General features: G+C 35.8%; 1 protein-coding gene across 3 annotated transcripts; it reads right to left on the bottom strand.

The window, feature by feature from the left end:
• Positions 1 to 10,582: 10,582 nt before the first annotated feature.
• Positions 10,583 to 19,749, bottom strand: LOC105056563 (V-type proton ATPase subunit D). Of its 3 annotated transcripts, XR_012136257.1 has the most exons (4): positions 19,399 to 19,749; positions 17,795 to 18,624; positions 16,680 to 16,751; positions 10,583 to 10,988 (listed from the first exon to the last, which is right to left on the bottom strand). XR_012136257.1 is itself a non-coding variant. In XM_010938789.4 (3 exons), the coding sequence occupies exons 1-2, from the start codon at positions 19,582 to 19,584 to the stop codon at positions 17,821 to 17,823; spliced, it is 990 nt and encodes a 329-aa protein (XP_010937091.1). In that variant the 5' UTR covers positions 19,585 to 19,686; the 3' UTR covers positions 10,583 to 10,988; positions 17,795 to 17,820. The 3 variants fall into 3 exon arrangements, 2 of the variants coding, with proteins under 2 accessions (XP_010937091.1, XP_010937092.1); XM_010938789.4 differs by lacking the exon at positions 16,680 to 16,751 and having other exon boundaries at positions 19,399 to 19,686; XM_010938790.2 differs by lacking the exon at positions 16,680 to 16,751 and having other exon boundaries at positions 17,795 to 18,686; positions 19,399 to 19,565.
• Between the last annotated feature and the right edge of the window lie 755 nt (positions 19,750 to 20,504).

Raw genomic sequence — 20,504 nt, 5'->3', positions numbered from 1 at the left:
AAGTATTTCATAGAGCATATAACAAAACAAGTTATAAACTCATCATGCATGCATAAATCATGTATATTTCATAATTATGAATCGTAAATCATTTTCATCATGTATTCATGTCATGTTTCAAAACATTGCTCACAAATATTTGTGCTAAGGTCACTATTATATCCGTGACAGGACCATGTTTCTTAATCGACAGAGTTCTTAATTCATGTGCCAACTTTATACCCGCTGGTAGGGCCATGTTTCATGTGGATGCTAGCTCCGGATGTCGATCTTCCCGAAGGGATTCATTCATAGCCATCTGAGAGCCTTTGAAATCATTATATCTTTTTCTTAAAGCATACATATACATAGACGAAAAAATAATAAAATTCATGCTTCATAATCATGCTATTTTCATAAGACATATTCATGAAATCAATGCTCATAATAAAACATACTTTTTCATATCACATATGCCGATCCTTATTTTATGAAAAATTATGATTTCATCAATAGCAATTCTTTGCATAAAAACATGATCATTTAAAAATAAATAAGGAGCATAAGATCTACTTACATCATTCAGCTTAGATTTTCAGACTTCGTTAGAAGAATCAGCTAATCCTATTTAAAATATCAAATCATCGTTAATTTCTATTTCATGAATATAATAAGATTAAATCATAAGGAAAGAGGACTGTTGACTGGATGTGTCGGACCATCCAGATACCAGGGCAATTCAGGATCTCTGATCTGAGGGTCAGATTCAAGTGACTTGATCAAGAAATTATGAAGCACAGATTAGATCAAGATCAATCAATAGAGTTCATTAATAATGAATTTGAAAGATACTTGATATGATCAAATGAGGTTGACATACAGCAAGGATATCAAAGTAACTTTGGATCATCTTGTTAGAGTCAACATGAGCCCCTAAAATATGAAGGCATGACTTGGTACAGGATTCATAGACCTTCTTAGAGAGATAAAGTTAATCATGATAGAGAAAGTAGAGAGAGAAAATAGAGAGAGAATCTTCGTATTCTTCAAAAGTGGCAATCATGATTGAGATCATCAGTGGTCATATCAGGATGACTTAATATGGATTAACCATGATTGATGTTATCAATTTCGAATAAAGATCGGATCGGGATCTAATTCTGAATGAATTTTGGAGCAATTTCAGGTTATCATATTTTCATCTCAAGTTTATCCTAGGATCTATGATGAAATCAGAGAGAGAGTGACCCTAGAGAGATAAAATCCATAAAAAGAGATAAAAGGTCTAGAGAGAGAAAATAGAAAGAAAATCTAGAGAGAGAAAATGAAGAGAGAAGTTAGAGAGAGGAAGTCCAATTCTAGAGAGAGAAAGACTTAAGAGAGATGAGAGAAACTTTCTCTCATGTGTATTTTATTATTATTATTATTATTATTATATTTTTTTTCTTTTTTTTTCTTTTTTTTTCTTTTTTTTTTCTTTTCTTTTCTTCTTTTTCTTTTCTTTTCTTTCTTCCTTCTTCTTCTTCTTTTCCCGTTTTCTTCTTTCTTCCTCTTCCTTGGCCGAACAGGGGGAGGACCAGAGGGTGGCTCGACTCCAACGAAGGCAGCAGCACGGCCGGAGATCCGACAGCGACGGCCGACAATGGAGAGCAAAGGATCGTCGGCAGCAAGGCTCGACCGGCGAGAGAAAAGTTTTCGAAAAAATAGGGGACCCGTCCCTTTTCTTTTTATTTTCTGATCATTGGTCAGTCACCGGTGGCCAAGACCTCCATGGAAAGAGAGGTAGAGGTGAGGGTCCCATCCTAAGGATGAGACGCCACAAACGACGATGCCGGTGGCCGAAAAAGAGGGGGAAAGGACTCGTCCGAACAGGACAGAACAGGATCTCGTCTTTTCATGAATTTTCCGACGATCCCGATGGCCAGCGAGGGTGCATGAAGCTTCGGGAAGGAGGGGAAGGAAGAGAAGAAGGAGGGTCGGAGCTTACCTTCGACTCCGATGAGGTCTCCGACGAGAAATTGAGGCGAACACAAGAACAGGGTCGGCAGCTTCAACGAGAAATTTCGAAAGAAAGAAGAGGGAGATCTCATGGCTGATCGTGGCTGGCTTTTGAGGGGGAGAAGGAGGATTTATAGGGTTCTTCCCAAGGGTTTTTGATGGCCCTGGGAGTTCTTCTCCTGATCGGACACAGGGAGGAAGAAGACTCCCGTTGGGAGTCTTCGTCCTCTATTTCCTCTTTTTTTTTGTGTTTAGGCTTTGTGGGCTGGTTTTGGGCCCAATTGGGCCAGGTTATCACATTCTACCCCCCTAAAAAAAAATTTCATTCTCAAAATTTAACATACCTTCATTTTCAAATAAGTATGGATATCTCGTCTTCATATCATCTTCAAGCTCCCATGTAGCCTCTTTCTCTTCATGATTACTCCAGTGAATCTTCACATACAGAATGATGCACCGTCTTAGAACTTGCTCTTTTCGATCAATAATTCGAAGAGAAAATTCTTCATAGGTTAAATCTTCATAAACTTGCAATGGCTCATACTTTATCACGTTATTTGGATCAGGTACAATTTTTTTTTTTAGTAGTGAAACATGAAAGACATTGTGCATTTAGAATAAATCTGATGGTAAAGCTAATTTGTAAGCAACATCTCCTACTCGGCTCAAAATTTTAAAAGGTCTAATATATCGCGGACTCAGCTTGCCATGTCTCCCAAACCTCATGATACTTTTTGTAGGTGATACTTTTAGAAAAATATGATCACCGAAGTAAAATTTTAATTCTCTTGTTTTTCTATCTGCCCAACTCTTCTGTCTATCCTGTACTGCTTTGAGTCTTTCCTTGATCAGATAGATTTTTTTTTCTCTAGTATCTTTTTTATTATCAGTAAAATCCTTCCTTATTTACAACTAACGTATTTCATAATATCTTTTGATTTAAAGGATTAATATTTCTAATCAATTTAGACCACCACACTTTTGCTGCGCACTCTGATCTGAACTTACCAAATTATCAAAGTCTATCAAAAATAAAAGATATCTTTGTATATTAAATCAATCAGAGATAAATCCAACTTTCAGATTTCATATACAATTTAGGGTAAAATTTAAGGTTTCCTTGTCATTACTATCTCTTAGGCATAGCACATCAAAATTAAATTTTCATCTACCTTCTATGTTTGAACTATTACATAAGCTTCACCACTCCTCAAGAATCCAATATGTCTAGAATTAATTTGAGTTAACCTTCGATTTACCTTACAATCATTTAGACAACTTTCAAACCAACTTTTTTTTGCAAAGAAATTAACATCAAAATCAGCAAAGTTATCATGTCCTTTATCCGTATAGGTTTAGCATTCCAATGTCATCAAATATACCTAACATAATATATCAATACCTCCCACTTCATTCTAGGGTCAACACTTCTTGTACTCAGGTCAACCTTGCTAATTGAAATCTAAGATATAACTCGTCAATTCTATTATAGACATCATATGCCACTTATGCATAAATTTCATCATAATACCTATTGATTCGAAATCAAATTATTGATTCCTTTCTTTTATATCGATCATGTTCCTCATGATCTTAGCCTCAAGTTCAAATATCACTAAAGTCACAATCCCGAATAATGATAACCTTAAGTTCAAATACCACTTAAGTCATATTCTCTAGTGATCATAACCTAAACTTTATATCATTCTATCACGTCCTTAATGATCATAATCTTAAGCTCTGATATTATCCATTATACTCCACTCGGTCACATCCTATTGATCATACATAAAGTTTTGATATCACTTTATAATCTCAATGATCTTAAACCTAAGCTCTGATATTATTCTATCATATCCTAATCATTTATATCATTTATATCATAATCTTCAATAATTATAACCTAAGCTCTGATACCATAAAATATCACGTCCCAAATTCGGAATATAACACGGCCATACTACCGAGGGATGGAGCCCATGATAACACGAAGCCAATCCATCATAATCATCTAAAATCCATCAAATAAAAAGATTCAATTCCATTATTCATCAAATAATCGAACCAATATTGGTTCAGAGCATCTAAATCCGAAAGCAAATACCAACCCGAATCTCAATATTCATAAATAATTATAAATTCATAATTATAAAATAAACTAAACTTCTGCTACCAAATTTTCAAGCTTGCTATGCAGATCTTTAAGTCTGGATTTCTTTTGCCGATCCTAACCTTATTTCTTTGTTCAAACAAAAAGAAAACAAAAAGAATATAAGCTACACTAGACCAGTAAGTAGAACTTGCGCTTCCTTATCGGATCAAACATAAGTTTTTCATAATAATGCAATATTTAAAAAATAATAGATAATATAAAATAAAGTATTTCATAGAGCATATAACAAAACAAGTTATAAACTCATCATGCATGCATAAATCATGTATATTTCACAATCATGAATCATAAATCATTTTCATCGTGTATTCATATCATGTTTCAAAACATTACTCACAGATATTCATGCTAAGGTCACTATTATACCCGTGACAGAATTATGTTTCTTAATCGACAGAGTTCTTAATTCATGTGCCAACTTTATACCCGCTGGCAGGGCCATGTTTCGTATGGATGCTAGCTCCGAATGTCGACCTTCCCGAAGGGATTCATTCATAGCCATTTGAGAGCCTTTGAAATCATTATATCTCTTTCTTAAAGCATACATATACATAGACGAAAAAATAATAAAATTCATGCTTCATAATCATGCTATTTTCATAAGACATATTTATAAAATTAATGCTCATAATAAAACATACTTTTTCATATCACATATGCCGATCCTTATTTTATGAAAAATTATGATTTCATCAATAGTAATTTTTTGCATAAAAATATGATCATTTAAAAATAAATAAGGAGCATAAAATCTACTTACATCATTCATCTTAGATTTTCAGACTTCATTAGAAGAATCAGCTAATCCTATTTAAAATATCAAATCATCGTTAATTTCTATTCCATGAATATAATAAGATTAAATCATAAGGAAAGAGGACTATTGACTGGATGTGTCGGACCATCCAGATACCAGGACAATTCAGGATCTCTGATCTGAGGGTCAGATTCAAGTGACTTGATCAAAAAATTGTGAAGCACAGATTAGATCAAGATCAATCAATAGAGTTCATTAATAATGAATTTGAAAGATACTTGATATGATCAAATGAGGTTGACATACAGTACGGATATCAAAGCAACTTTGGATCATCTTGTTAGAATCAACATGAGCCCCTAAAAGATGAAGGCATGACTTGGTACAGGATTCATAGACCTTCTTAGAGAGAGAAAGTCAATCATGAGAGAGAAAGCAGAGAGAAAAAGTGAAGAGAGAATCTTCGTATCCTTCAAAAGTGGTAATCATGATTGAGATCATCAGTGATCATATCAGGATAACTTAATATGGATTAACCATGATTGATGTTATCAATTTCGAATAAAGATCGGATCGGGATCCAATTCTGTACGAATTTTAAAGTAATTTCAGGTTATCATATTTTCATCTCAAGTTTATCCTAGGGTCTATGATGCAATCAGAGAAAGAAAGTGATCCTAGAGAGATAAAATCCATAAAAAGAGATAAAAGATCTAGAGAGAGAAAATAGAAAAAAAATTAGAGAGAGAAAATGGAGAGAGAAGATAAAGAGAGGAAGTCCAATTTTAGAGAGAGAAAGACTTAAGAGAGAGATGAGAGAAACTTTCTCTCATGTGTATTTTATTATTATTATTATTATTATTATTATTATTATTATAATATTTTTTCTTTTTCTTTTTCTTTTTCTTTTTCTTTTTTTTCTTCTTTTTCTTTTCTTTTTTTTCTTCCTTCTTCTTCTTCTTTTTCCGTTTTCTTCTTTCTTCCTCTTCCTTGGCCGAACAGGAGGAGGACCAGAGGGTGGCTCGACTCCAACGAAGGCGGCAGCACGGTCGGAGATTCGACAGCGACGGTCGATAACGGAGAGCAAGGGATCGCCGGCAGCAAGGCTCGACCGGCGGGAGAAAAGTTTTCGAAAAAACAGGGGACCCACCCCTTTTCTTTTTATTTTTTGATCATTGGCCGGTCATCGACGGCCAAGACCTCCATGGAAAGAGAGGTAGAGGTGAGGGTCCCATCCTAAGGGTGAGACGCCACAAACGGCGGTGCCGGTGGCCGAAAAAGAGGGGGAAAGGACTCGTCCGAACAGGGCAGAACAGGATCTCGTCTTTTCATGAATTTTCCGACGATCCCGATGGCCAGCGAGGGTGCATGAAGCTTCGGGAAGGAGGGGAAGGAAGAGAAGGAGGGTCGGAGCTTACCTTCGACTCCGGTGAGGTCTCCGACGAGAAATTGAGGCGAACACAAGAACTGGGTCGGCAGCTTCAACGAGAAATTTCGAGAGAAAGAAGAGGGAGATCTCACGGCTGGTCGTGGCTGGCTTTTGAGGAGGAGAAGGGGGATTTATAGGGTTCTTCCCAAGGATTTTTGATGGCCCTGGGAGTTCTTCTCCTGGTCGGACACAGGGAGGAAGAAGACTCCCGTTGGGAGTCTTCATCCTCTGTTTTCTCTTTTTTTTTTTTGTGTGTGTTTGGGTTTTGTGGGCTGGTTTTGGGCCCAATTAGGCCGGGTTATCACAGAAGCACTCTCTCAAAATATGATCTATAATCGCTTAATCTTCTCTCGGACAACTGGACCCCATGCTACAAAGGAATGAGGATTAGAAGAGATAATTGTACAACTTAAAATGGGGGGCTAAGATGGTAAATAAAAGTCCATGTTATAGATGAAGAATAGTTTCAGAGTTACAATCATAAAAAATTGCTAAAAAGACCGATCAGTATTGTCATTAACAATGGGTCATATATTGTACATTGTCTAATAAAGTTAAGGTGGCCGATCTCCTATCACCAGGAGACCAAACCTCCTATTTTCCATCAAAAAAAACTAAGGTGTATGTATGTGTGTAATTTTTTATTTAAAATAAAATGTTCCAATGTAGTGGATTTGGATCAAAGCTGTCTAGCTAATTAAAAATTCATCCCATCCTTACTGCACAAATTTTATACAACTGAGATTATAAAAAGTCTGCATTCAGGCCATGTTTGTGATCTGACTTTAGTGGTAGTGTTCATTTAAGAGTAGCAGGCAAAATTAATTTTGGCACTTTAATTTATTTATAAAAATAAAAATCAAATCTTAAGATAATTTAATTTTGATTTACTGGTATTTAGTTCATAAAATAATGAATAAAAATGGATGAACTAGTGATCGGATATAGGGCTAGGATTATTATAACCAGCATCTTGGCACACTTTATGCAAGCTTAATACTTTTGCAATCTATCATGCAAACAATGACTTTAGTAAAAAGTAGACTAAAAATAAGTAATTTTTTTTCTTCATATAAGAATAAGTCTTTTTAATTAGAAATATACTAAGAGAACTTGGTAATATATAAAAAAGACATCGAGCAAAAAATTATATAATAAATGATTAAGACTAAATGAAGATTTTGAAAGATTAGTACCCTGCAAGCCAATCACATAGTTGATGCGATAGAAATTTTTCTACAGTATCTTCCAACTCATGTATTGACATTGTTTATTTATAAATAAAATGAGAAATTTTGTTTCATCATTTGCTGCATCTTATTTAAAGATTATAATGAACCCTATAGATTAGGACAATGATTTTAAGGTCATGATGAAATCATACTAGTGAGACCTAAAATTCTAATCTAAAATATTCTCAGTCGTTGGATCATTGAGTCGGAGATCAGTGATTCTAGTAAGACTGACATATTCTATTATGCTCAATGGAGAGGATGCTTGATATCACAATCACTTATATGGAGACATTAATATAAAGATATAGATACTCATTGAAGAATGAGTTCACTGCATTGATTTACAAGAAAAATATCTTATAGAGTCTTACTTACATGTTAAAAGATGGTTCTCTAGTAGGAGTTGTGCAAGTGATCCTTAGACGTGAGACCACCATGGTATCTTTTGCATATGAATCTATGTTTTGGTTTATACTGTAGCATGACTTTCTAAGATATGTGTAGGATGTTCTGGATATAGTGGAGTATGTATGAATGTTATAAATAAGTTAACAAAGAATCGATCACTCATAGTAAGAGGAGATAACATCCTATATGATCTTATATAGTGATGACTCAGGAACCCTTTGATCAAAGTAGGATGAAAATTAGAAAGTGTTTCTAATATTTCATCAATCAAGCCTTCACCAGAAGATTGAGAAACATATGAATGTGTTTAGATTTGATATGTTTTCATGCTCATTGCATATTTGGGATGAGGTGTGATCGAAGGATTGAATTGTACAGTAACTTACCACTGAAAGGTATATTTGGTATTTTTATTAAATTCCTTATCTTCTAAGTAGTCATGATATATTGCTAGACATCAATCTTAATTTGTAGGTGTTTATAATTAAAGTGTTTAATTCATGAATCAATTAGAAAAAATTCTGATTGATCAACTTGGATTAACATGATTTGGACCTAAATTGATTAGAAAGATTTCAATTAAATTAGGTTAATATGTATCTAGACTACTACTGACTAGATGTGGAACTCAATGGGTCACACATATAATGGATTTGATCAAGGATCTATTTGAAATAGGTCATGAATCGTTGGATCCAAATTGGATTGGTAATTGGCATGCTAGCACATATGGCTAATCCTAACTCCTAAATCAAATTGAATTTAGTTTAAAATCTTATTTATTTAGTTAACCTAATTGAGTATGACTTAAATTAGATCAAGCCATAAAGGAGCAGCCAAGAGTTGGTGCCTCGTAGCTTTATCCACGCCCATTAGACAGAGTCCCAAAGGGTTGGGACTCTTCCTTGTTTTTGGTGCAAGAATTTGTGGCGCCATCTTATTTTGGTGTAGAGGAAGGACCAGAGTCCTTCTGACATGGGATTCAGACCCATGTGGCACCTCCTCAGTTTATCCACATGCTTGAATGAAAAGTCCCAGGCACATGAATCTCTTCTAGTGATGGCACAAGAAATTATTGGGTGCAAATTTGTTTTAGCATGAAGGAAAGACAAGAGTCCTTCTGCTTTGGGTCTCTGACCCAAGAAGCGTCATATGCTTCTCTCTCTCTCCCTTCCATGCTTTCTGATGGCTTTTAACCAGGTCCACGCCCCTTGGGTGGTGTAGAGCAAGAATTGTTCTGAAGAGACGCGGAGAGAAATCTTAAGGTGGTGCCAAGAGTCCTTCTGCCTTAGACAGATTGGTTGGCACCCCCTCATCTCTTCTCACATCCATTTGATGGATTTTATTTTTAGTTAAATACCACATGGCAGAGATGGAAGGCTTATCAGTAAGAGAAAAGATATATAAATGTTCTTCTATTGATTTTATCTCCTGAAATAACGTATTTATAGTTTTTTTGAGAGAAACATCGCACCTCTTGACCCTTGGAAAAGTCCTTCTGCTTGAAGGCACCAATCTGAATTCTACAAAATCAGATTTGAGGTGCGAGGACTTGGGATGCATTGCTTTGGGTAGTGCCTTCTCTCATCTTATAAATAGGATTCATCCGATGAGTCCAGATAATTTAATCCAAAATCAATTCTCTTCTTTCTCTTGTCAAGACAATCAAATATCTTTAAGACAAGTATAGGAAAGAAAATAGGAAGAGGATTAGAGAGAGATGAGAGAATTAAGAAAGAAGGAAGAGTGTTCTAAGAGATCCTTGAGAAGAGTTTGATTTTGGAGAGGCTAAAAGAATTTTTGAAGAAAGAATTCAGTAATAAGATTCTTTAAAACATTTGAATGTCTTGTAAAAACCGTTCGGTCAATATAGATATGCTTTTGAACAAATTATTTAAATGGTGCTTGGATTGTAGTTGTCAAGAGATTTCTGCATTCTAAAATTTTATTATCTTAATATTTATTAAAATAAAATTTTTTAAACACCATTCTTCTGCTGCGATACCGCAACCTTACTGATTTTATAAATTCTAAGCATGATCAAACAACGTCTGACTTCCCACTACAGCTTTTCACCTTTTCCTCTCCTTTCTTCTCACTTTCATTAGTTCTTTTTTGGTTAGCAAGTTCCTCTATAACTAATTGACCATTCTCCTTTTTCACTTTGTACTTCATCATGCTCTCAAAGTAAAATTGAACTAAGCTGCAATATTTATTTTTTTTCTCCGTCATCATCAGAAATGCCTAGTTGAAAGAAATATCGATTAAATAATATTCTATTAATTCAAATGAAGCTTTTGCTATGCATAACTTGTACATTTGAAGTAGATATTTATTAAATTTCCATATTTATTGCAGGGCCTGAAGATAATAAAATCCTGTGGTTACACAATCACTCTGTAGAACAACACTAATCCGCTATCAAGGTTCAGGACATAAGCACATAATGGATAAACGTTCTATGCTGTGTTCAGGGTTTGTTATCCTGAATTAATCTTCATGTCAGACAATTTAAGCACCAAAAAATGCTGCTTGAGAAATGCTTAACCACATGCCCTTCCGAACACAACCATGTAACTTTTTGCGTCATCAGACATCACAGATAGGTAAATGACTCCATGCTATCTTCTGCCACCAATTTTTTATTCATAACAAGCTGACTAGCTTGATCAATGTGAACCATTCAAACTACATAAGTAACAACAATCTTACCCTAACTGAAAATGTCGAATAAGATACAACAGTGAAGCACAAGGGGGAAAAAAAAATCTAAGATGAACCAGCTAAAGAAACAGTATGAATTCAAGATCCCTTAAGATGACAGCTGCCACCAGTAATTTTCTTCTAAAGTTTGTATATAATGTTTAATTCTAGGATTAACAGATCCTGTTTGAAGCAACAAAAATCCACCGCCTCTATTTTCAATGGCGATACACCATCACTTGATAGAAGGTACCCTTCTGGATGCAACTGCTGCTGATTTCCTTGTTACCGCCCCGAATCCAATCACTAGAACCAAAATGCATCAAAGAAACATCATCAGGTCATCCCATGGAATTATCAATGTCAGCTTCTGAAACAACAGCTAAATACAAAGTGACAGCATGTAAGTAGCTTTCCAGTGTATTATAGCAAATAATGTCAGCTACTGAAACAATAGGTACATACAAAGTACAGAATGTCATTCAGCATTGTGCAATAAGAAGGGCCTCACACCATCCTATTCATATGGAGGATACCAAGTTCTTGCAACTCATACTGCAGGCCTTGGTCATTGAGTTCAATTATGAGAAACATACAAGAATAGATGCTAATGCAGCTATAGTTTACACCAATAGACCCGAAATTAAGATTGAAAATTAGATATACATGCAAAGTTCATAAAAGGCATACAGTTCATTGCTGTATTGGTTGCTATTGATTGGGGTGAAAGTGGACCAAATAACATCTGTCCAGATCCATTTTCATATCTGAATCTATTCAAATACGGACAGAAATTTTAGCATCCTACTAATATCCATGTCCACATCCATATCCATTAAAAAAAAATGATATAGATATGGATAGACAACTATCCGATCCATATCCGAATATCTGATTCTACATACATCTCAATTTAATTTTATATAGTACTTATTGAAAATATACAACCATATTAACATACCATTAACTTGATTTATCATCTACTTGGTAATATTTTTGATTCTATGGTCATAAAGTTTAATCATCCGACTTATATCCGTATTTACATCCATACTTCCAGTATCATATTTGTATCTATATCTACTTAAAACAAATATAGATATGAATTTTTACATCTGACTAATATCCGCATCCGTTTTTGTATTCGTCAAACAAAACAAATATGCATATGGATATACTGGTATCCAGTCCGTCTCTGATCCGGTTTCAGCCCTAGTTATGGATGTCACGTATTTATTATCCTCTAAGGTCTATTTATCCAAAATTATCTACCCTGTTGATCCTAAAATCTTCCCAAATCTCTGTTTTCTTTTTTCTTTTTAAGCACTTTTGGATCAAAGCTCCAATTAAGTGTTTAACAAAGCATGCATTTTACCTTCATTTTCCCAACAGATCTAATTTTGAGAACTGAGATATTTAGAGCACTTCATTCTACAAAATATTTACTACTCAAGCTGTCATGTTCCACCAGCCTGCAGAAGTTTCCCAATATATTTTTGTTTTCTCACTTCATCTAATATTATTTTGTTTTCTAAAAATCCGTTCGGTAGGATTCCTACATTCCCACCATATCATTCAAACCTATGGCAATGGACCTCCTTCAAAACTCCATGATAATAAAAGGAAATAGAATTTAATGATATCATGAAAAACTATAAATACCTCCAGTGCTGATCTTCTCAATAAATAATCCAAAGTTCTGTAAGTTAGACCACAAAAATTTTACCATATTTTTGATATAGCAGCAAGAAATGATGTCAAGGATTGAGAGGTGCCTGAATGAAAATAAATTCAATGTCCAGCATTTTGCAGTTACGATGGTATAGCCATAGGGAATAGAAAAGGCAGCCGCAAGAGTTAGTTTGACTATAGTCTATACCATCCAACAGCATTTCTTCAGAATTTCAAACTTCTTGAATGCTTGATGCTTTTAGGTGTTTAAACTAACTTGCTGATGAGGATGGAATAAAACAGCAATAATCATTCCTCAAACGGGAATGTTATCCTAAAACCATATAAAGGTGAAGTCCCCATAATGACAAACCCATATAATTATATTCTTTATGCAGCATAATTTGTCGTGTCCCCAAAACAATCCATATTCTAGACATGAAAAACCAAGCTCGCCTGAGAAGCACCAGCATAGAAGATGGTCTAAACATCACAACTGGAATGCCATAAAAAAATTGTTATACTAGAATTTCTGGTCCTTGTGAAGCCAGGAGGTATTCACCATTTATAACAAGATGATGTATGTAACATACTGTATGTGAGAGGAAAAAGCAATTTCCCTGGAACAGAAAACGCAACAGATGACACTATTATTTCAAATTACAAGCAAAAGAAAAGAAATGAGCTGCATGCTCTGTTCGCATAAGAATATGGGTTTGAATACATTAAACACAGAAGGATGTGAATGTTTGAGAAGCTGGTTTTGATTTCGGTTGAGGTTGAAAAAAAAGGCTTCTATTTTGGCAGTTTCCACAGTTTTACTCTAGTTCAACAGTTTCAGCTAAATATGATAAAGAAATTGAAAAATGTAAATGAGAAAAACCAAATAAAATTTCAAAAAAAAACAATGAAGAAATACAAAAACAGTCGAGCATAACAGACTAGACATCTTTCCAAAACATATCAAATTATTAAGATGATTAGCTTAGCATTTTAATAATCTAAAACATACATCTTGACAATAAAATGTCAAAAAGTCATGTTTAGTGTATCATGTCATTAGCAATTTAACATATGATAACAGATATAATTCAAGGGTAGCCAAATCAATGTCAAAGCCCCATTTCCTCTAGATAGATCTATTTGGAATCTAATACCATGATATTTCCAAATGTTCTCAAAACTTGCAAATTTCAAGTTTAATCTAGGAAAAAAAAATACTTTTCAAGATTTAAAGAAATGAAAAAATGAAAAAAAAAAAAAACATGTTGTATATTAAATTGGGTCTGCAGTTTCCAATTTATGTTCCGACTTATAATTTCAATTTCCCAGCTTCAAAAAAAAAAAAAAAGTATGATACGATAAAACCTACCTAGAAGAAGGAAAGAAAGATGAAAGCAGCAATCCAAGGATCTGAATTCAAGAGAATATCGAGCTTAGAAGTTAGGATAAAAAGAAGTATCCATCCACAGTTGAATATATAACACCTAGTGCAAGCATGATGCCTGGGGAAGCACAAAACAGAAGACCTGCTAGGTAAGGTCAAATAACAAGAAAAAAGAAAGAACGCCTAAATATCATTTTTCAGTAGTACTGATGGTGGGATATAGTCATGAATATGGGCCAGAAAGAAAACTAGGAATGAACAGTGAAATTTGATTCAAAAAGCTGTTAACAAATTAGTGCTAGGAAAGGCCAGCAAGCAATGCTTCTTATGGCTGTACTTGGTCATGGCGTACAAGTCACCTCATCCATGATTAATTTCCCTCAAAGATAAAGTAACATGGATGTGTATAAGAGTATTAGTAGCACATAATTCAACCTCTTAACATTCCGATTAACTCTATTTGATCATGACCTAGTTTCTTCCAATCCAAATCCTTTAGCCATTCACTTGCACCATCTCAAAGAAGCCACCAATCAACAACAGAACTGTATAACTTGATTTCTTCTATAAAATCTTCAAAATATTCCATGCAACATGTTTCTGATATAACTAATATGTCACTATAGTTGTCAACGTAGAAATCTTACCCAAGGTTCGCCGTCTTGGTACCAGATCCCGTACCAGTAAAATCTAATTATAGTATCAGTATGTGGTTTGGTACGGTATGATAATGTCAGTATGGGGCAGTACAGTACTGATACAGTAGTATGGGGTGGTACAAAAAACCATTCTTACCTATTGTGTAGTTGGAAGTTACTAGACAGACAGAAAAAAAAAAGGATTGTGAAATTAAATTGCTATTCTATTAGGGTTTTTGCTTTTTTCTTTCTCATTAGTTTAGCTGAGTCTTGCTAAAACCTAATGATGTAATGACATTCTGAAAAAAAGAAATGACTTTTTAGCCGATAGGCAGAAGGAATAATAGGAGAAAGCATGGAAATGGTGAATGCAGTCACACAACTTAAGCACAAGCTTTCACGAACCCATGGTGGGCAAGCAACTTAAATAACACTACAGCTGTGTATTAGTATTATTACTTATGAATGCATATCTCCTCAAACGAATTAACTCAAAAACTTAATATTTAATTAAATGAGAACATGAAGATGATAATGTGCTTCTAGGGTGTTGCAAGGTCTTTGACGCCAGTAACTCAAAAGAAAATTATTAGATGTTAAGGGAAAAAATGCTGTATGGGTCAAAAGGTTGGCAAATAGCAAGATGGATAAATGTGAAAATTAAGATGGATGCCAGTATAGCTAAGAAGAAGGGTATGGCTAAAAAATAAAGTAAATCAGAGAAGCTTGAAATTCATATGAATCTAATCTTTAGATAATATAAAGATTGAGAGCTCATACAAGTCAGTATCATCACACCCAATGCAAACAAAAAAAGGCCACTCAAGATGAGAGGTTTCTGGAATATTTCGGGGAAAAAGGTTCATATGAATGAGTGTTGTGAGAACATATAAGACAACAGCCTGCATTGACAAATAATAGCAGTTGATAGATACAAATTGAGGAAAAAGGTTCAATAAAGCCTAAAGCTCAAATAAACATTATGGAGCATACTGTAATCAAGTAATGTTACACTTTTGTTTAGAACTTATGACATCTGGAGTAATATAAAATGATTGACAAAGGACACTTTGTTAATAACTCTCGTACAGGTATCAGTATATTCGTGATAGTGGAATTAAGTGATAAAGACAAAAGATGTTCATAAGCATCCAAAAGGATAGGGGATTGCCCCAAAGTAATAGTAAACAAAAAGAACAAATTATAGCAATTGCAAATGATTTCTTACCTCTTCAACCTACATAAGAGCACGGTAATATAATACAAGCTAGAATCAAGCACATAACAGAAAGATCTACATATCAAGTAAACTTATGAAAAAGAATTAATAATCAAACTCATAATATGTGCAAGTCTGGAAAACAACGGAAACCAGAGAGTAGTAGAAAGTTAATTCTATGATGATTATCTAGGGGTGTCTCACCAACTAGAGTGTGAAAAGAAGGAAATTGGTGGACTTGAAAAATAAATGGGGACTTGGAAGGATATAGAAATGATCACAATGCCTACTAAGACAAATAATGACAGTTAGAAATGAAACAAAAACTAGAGAAATAAATCCCCAGGTAAAGTATGACCTTATTAAAAATTTTGGAATGAGTAGGCAACTCCTAGTGGCAGGTTGGTTATCATGGATTTATGAAAAATCAAAATCATATTTTAGATCTGACACTTTTCAAAGTGGGCTATAGAAAAGCATCCAATAACATCCAGGCTTGGTTCATTCATATAGCTTAAGTCTCTCCCGAATTTGTATAGATGGGAAATCAAACAGCCATCGACAAAATAATCTTAGGTAATCATCTTGAATGTTTGTTAAATGAAAAACAATGTTGACCTTGAAACCTTAGGCTAAGCAAATGTGACAAGTTAGTTGAAGTGCATCGGTGTAGGCAGTTAGCCCCATGATTGCATTGTTGCAATTTTTTATCTCCAATACCCTCATAATCCGATGAGTGACCAGTAGCAGGAAGGGCTGAGGATGAGCATATTTTGAGCCAGAGTGAAAGGTGAAGAATTTTCTACATGATCAAAAAGTCCAAAAATCTTAGCCGACATACAATAACCAAGATATAGAAAATTCAGCTAATATAGTAAAAATCAGATGAATTGTCATTTTATGGTCTAACTATAGTATTCAGTGATTAGAAAACGGAACCTATAACAACACATCTACAAAATATTAAAAATTTGATTGATACAATAATATCTTAGCAACAGGCATCTAGGGATATATTAGGTTATATCTGCCAAGACCAATAAGTTATATATTGTATCAATGAGCGGAATATGGATACTCACCCATATATCCACTGAATATAAGTGCTAAGATGGCTAGCTGGCCTCGTGGAGTTTTTCCTTCACACTCAACAGCTTCACTTATAAAAATAAAAATTTGCATACATGAGGATGATTATAAGTAGCAGCAACATTGGGGATAAACTGAAAAGAAGCAATAGATGGATGAAAAATATTTTTTTTAAAAAAAATAACATAAGAGTATTGAAAAATGAGTAAGCCAATTAATGGTGATTGCATACTAGGATAAGAATATATGGAAGATAAACAATTTGCCTAAGCGGAATAGGTCTTTGTTCTTATGGATAAGTCCTCATTTGTGCACCAAGATCAATGGTAAGAAATCAGGTTTCATCATTACTTCAATGAGAAAGAATCATTTTTAAGCAAAAAAGGGCAGTCAGTACTTGTAATCCTAAATGTTGCAACACACACACACACACACACACACACACATATAGGTGGAGAGAGAGAGAGAGAGAGAGAGAGGATATAGTAACAACTAAGTGGAGGAGAAAAAAGCAGTGGATGAATCCATATCTGAAAGAACCAATAGTCCACAAAATCTTCACTCAAAGGTTACCAATTTGGATGAGAACATGGAAAGGAAAAAATGACACCAAACATCAGCATAAGCATCAAAATCAACAAAAAACAAGATTGAAACCTTGCTTTAGAAGATAGGGCAGAACTTTTGACTTCACCACATTGGTTAATATGCTGCCATCATGATATTTGGGATTGAATTATAAATCCTATAAGCGTCTCATCAAATGAAATACCAGGATACTTCTAATAGACATTCAATGATTCTACTGTTGCTTTCTTATTTTTCATCCAGAATTTTCATCAGAGTAATCAAAACAGGCTCCAAAAGAATTACTGAAAGCTTTGATGGTCCCAACAACAGAGAAGATACATCTCTACATTGTTTGTCTCTTGGATCACATGACAATACAGGGACATTATAGTTCAGTACATGCATAAATAGATAAATAATGGAATTGGTCGCACAAATTATTAGCATTGACCAAGAAAAATGTCTAGGCATAGAAAATGCACACTGTTACTAAAAAGCCAGCAAAACCTTTATTGGAAATAACATGAGAGCAACCCACCTAATCACCAAATAAATGTTCGGACATCAAAAGATAATATCCTCATCCTTCTCGGCCCCAGCAACAAGCAAGTTGTGAGCTGAGTTAATGGAGATACCCTTCTTGAGTGAGACCTTCTCAGCAAACTGCTCTTCAGCAAACTGCTTTGCAGCCTGGAGCTGCCGCTCAATCTCCCTCTTCTTGTACCCCTGTATCTTCTTCAGCCGGAAGAAGTCCTCTCGCTCAAGTTCATCAAGCTCCCCCCTGATGTAGTTGATGGTGTTCTCCAACCGCGGCTTGATGACGTTCTCAAGGGCATTGACTCTCCGGTTGGTGGTCTTAATGGCTTCATCGAGGGTGAGGAAAGAGGTCTGGAGCGAGGCAAGCTCCACAAGGACCTCAATGGCCTTAATATGCGCAGCACGGCAAGCCTGGATCTGCTGGCCTCCACGGGCAAGTCCAGTGAGGTCAGCCTTGGTATCGCCAGCACCCGGGTCAGAGAAGTGCTCGAACCGTGGGAGCTTGACCCCAGCAACATTCTCCTGGCGGGAGCGCACACGGAGGGAGGCAGACTTAACCGACTCGAGGACAACATGCTTGATGTTCTCACCAGCTACGTACTTGGCCTCGGTGAGGGCGAAGGAGGAGGCACGCATGATCTCACCCATCGATTCCTTGGTAGTGACGATCTTCTTCAGGATTGCTCGAAACTGGACGGTGAGGGCGTCGCTCTTCTTCTTTAGGAGGGCATGGCCGCGGGTAGCGCCCACAAGGCGTGCCTTCATCACCCCAAGCATCGTCACCGTGGGAACCACGGTCAGTCGCTGGCCTTGGCCGGACATCCTTCCTTCCTTAGAATTAGAAGACTAGGGTTATGCTGAGCTATTCAGAGGAAATTCTACCAATCAAACCTCTGCAAGGGATTAAGCTAAGATTAGGTTTTTTTGTTTTTCCTTTTTTTTGCCTTCAAAATCTAATAAGATGAACCTGAGAGCATTTAAATTGAAGGAGGAATCACTAAAATCTCGTAAATTCACCAAAAAATTATGTAATCAAGGAAAAAGAATCGAACTTTTTATTATCTTGCTTAGGGCATATATTAGGTCAGGAGATCAGAGTTTCGTTAATTCTTCTATGTAATATTACGAGAAAGCCTAAGTACCGTCTCTGCTAAGGATCTAACCTGTCCTTCCCTTACAAGATCTAAACAAATGGACGATCGAGAGAGTACTAGATTACATTAAACATCACAAATCTCGCCTAGATATAAAAAATAATAATAATAATAATATGAAAATCGAGCAAATGAACCGTTGAATATCATTTCTCAGGGCCTATACAACGACCACACGACCATTTTTTTTAAAAAAAAAAACATACCTTAGATTTCTCGCTTTTCTGCTAGCTGTAGCCTATTCTTTCCCATAAAAATCCAAAATAGAGGATGATCAAGAGAATGTTAAATATCAGAAACATTAAAAAATCGCAAAACTCGGCTTCAAAAACAAGAAAAATCATCAAACGGTTCGTTTTTACACGGAAATTTCGAAACACGGAAATTTCTCGAAAATTGCTATAAAGATTGATTATTGAACGATTTCCAAACGAGTTCGTTGGATACTTACCAGGTAATCGATCTGGACCACAGCGATCTGCGATCCCTCTTTCTTCTTCGGAATTCTCCGATTGAGATCTCCAACCGGAAATCTCAGCAGGAAAGAAGACGTAGCAGAGGGAAAAAAAAAAAATGCCCCCTCCACCCTTTCTTTCCCTGTTTGGCCGAGGAAACGGGAAGGAGGGGGGAAGTGCATACCACGGTTACACGAGAAAGTTATGGGTAGTGTGGACCTGAGTACAGCCCAGGCCCGGCCGAAGCTTGATAGCAAGCCGGGCTTCAGGCCTAAAATATCCAGCCCGAGCCCGTATAGGTGTTGACACAGCTGCACGTCACAACGGAAGAAACAGAGAGTAGAAGAAAGGAATCATGGTGGCGGACCCGGTGGTAGTATCGGAGGATGCAGTGGCGGCCTGGTCGAGTCGGTGGCGGACGTGTAAGTATTCAACATAAGGTTCATACTACAACCCCAACCAACGAAAAGAAAGGTTAAATGATACCTGGCCTAGTTTTACGGCAAAAACTACGTGGAGTTGGCTTATTCCCTTCCTCGGTGCACGGTGACGAAGCTGTGTGAAACGTGAAGCAATGCACTTACCTAGATTCTGAGACCAGGTACAGCAAACGCTGGGTGGACAAGTGTACCGACAATCTTGCCCGCAGTCTCTTGGTGATTGTATTAGAAAGTCTATCGAGTAATTTGAGAAGACAAAACTAGTCCGGGCGAAATTCTAGTTCAAGATCCCACCGTAAACGAGGAGGAAGTGGGAAGGAGATGCAATTCGGAGCTGCATAAATATAGATCCAACCTTATATTAGTCAATAAATGTTAGTGTCTTATGACAAGCCGAATTGACTTAAAGTTGTACATCTACCTTCTAGCTCCGCAACCAAGTATAGACTAAACCATTGTCAATACGGAAGCGCATTGTATTGGCCTTCAAATATACAAATATAATAGAAGGTCTAGACTAAACCATTTACACCCTCTACAAGCATGTCAAAATCATCAATGCCAATCGGAGATCTATTGCCAGACAATCATATCCTTAGATAACGTGTCGTGCTGATCAAACCAAGCTGTACATTCAAGCTCACCAACAATGTTTTTCATGA

The sequence above is a fragment of the Elaeis guineensis genome, chromosome 13 (genome assembly GCF_000442705.2).
Source record: "Elaeis guineensis isolate ETL-2024a chromosome 13, EG11, whole genome shotgun sequence".
NCBI classification, from domain to species: domain Eukaryota; kingdom Viridiplantae; phylum Streptophyta; class Magnoliopsida; order Arecales; family Arecaceae; genus Elaeis; species Elaeis guineensis.
The sequence above is the reverse complement of the archived record's forward strand: the minus strand, read 5'-3'. Positions and strand labels throughout refer to the sequence as shown.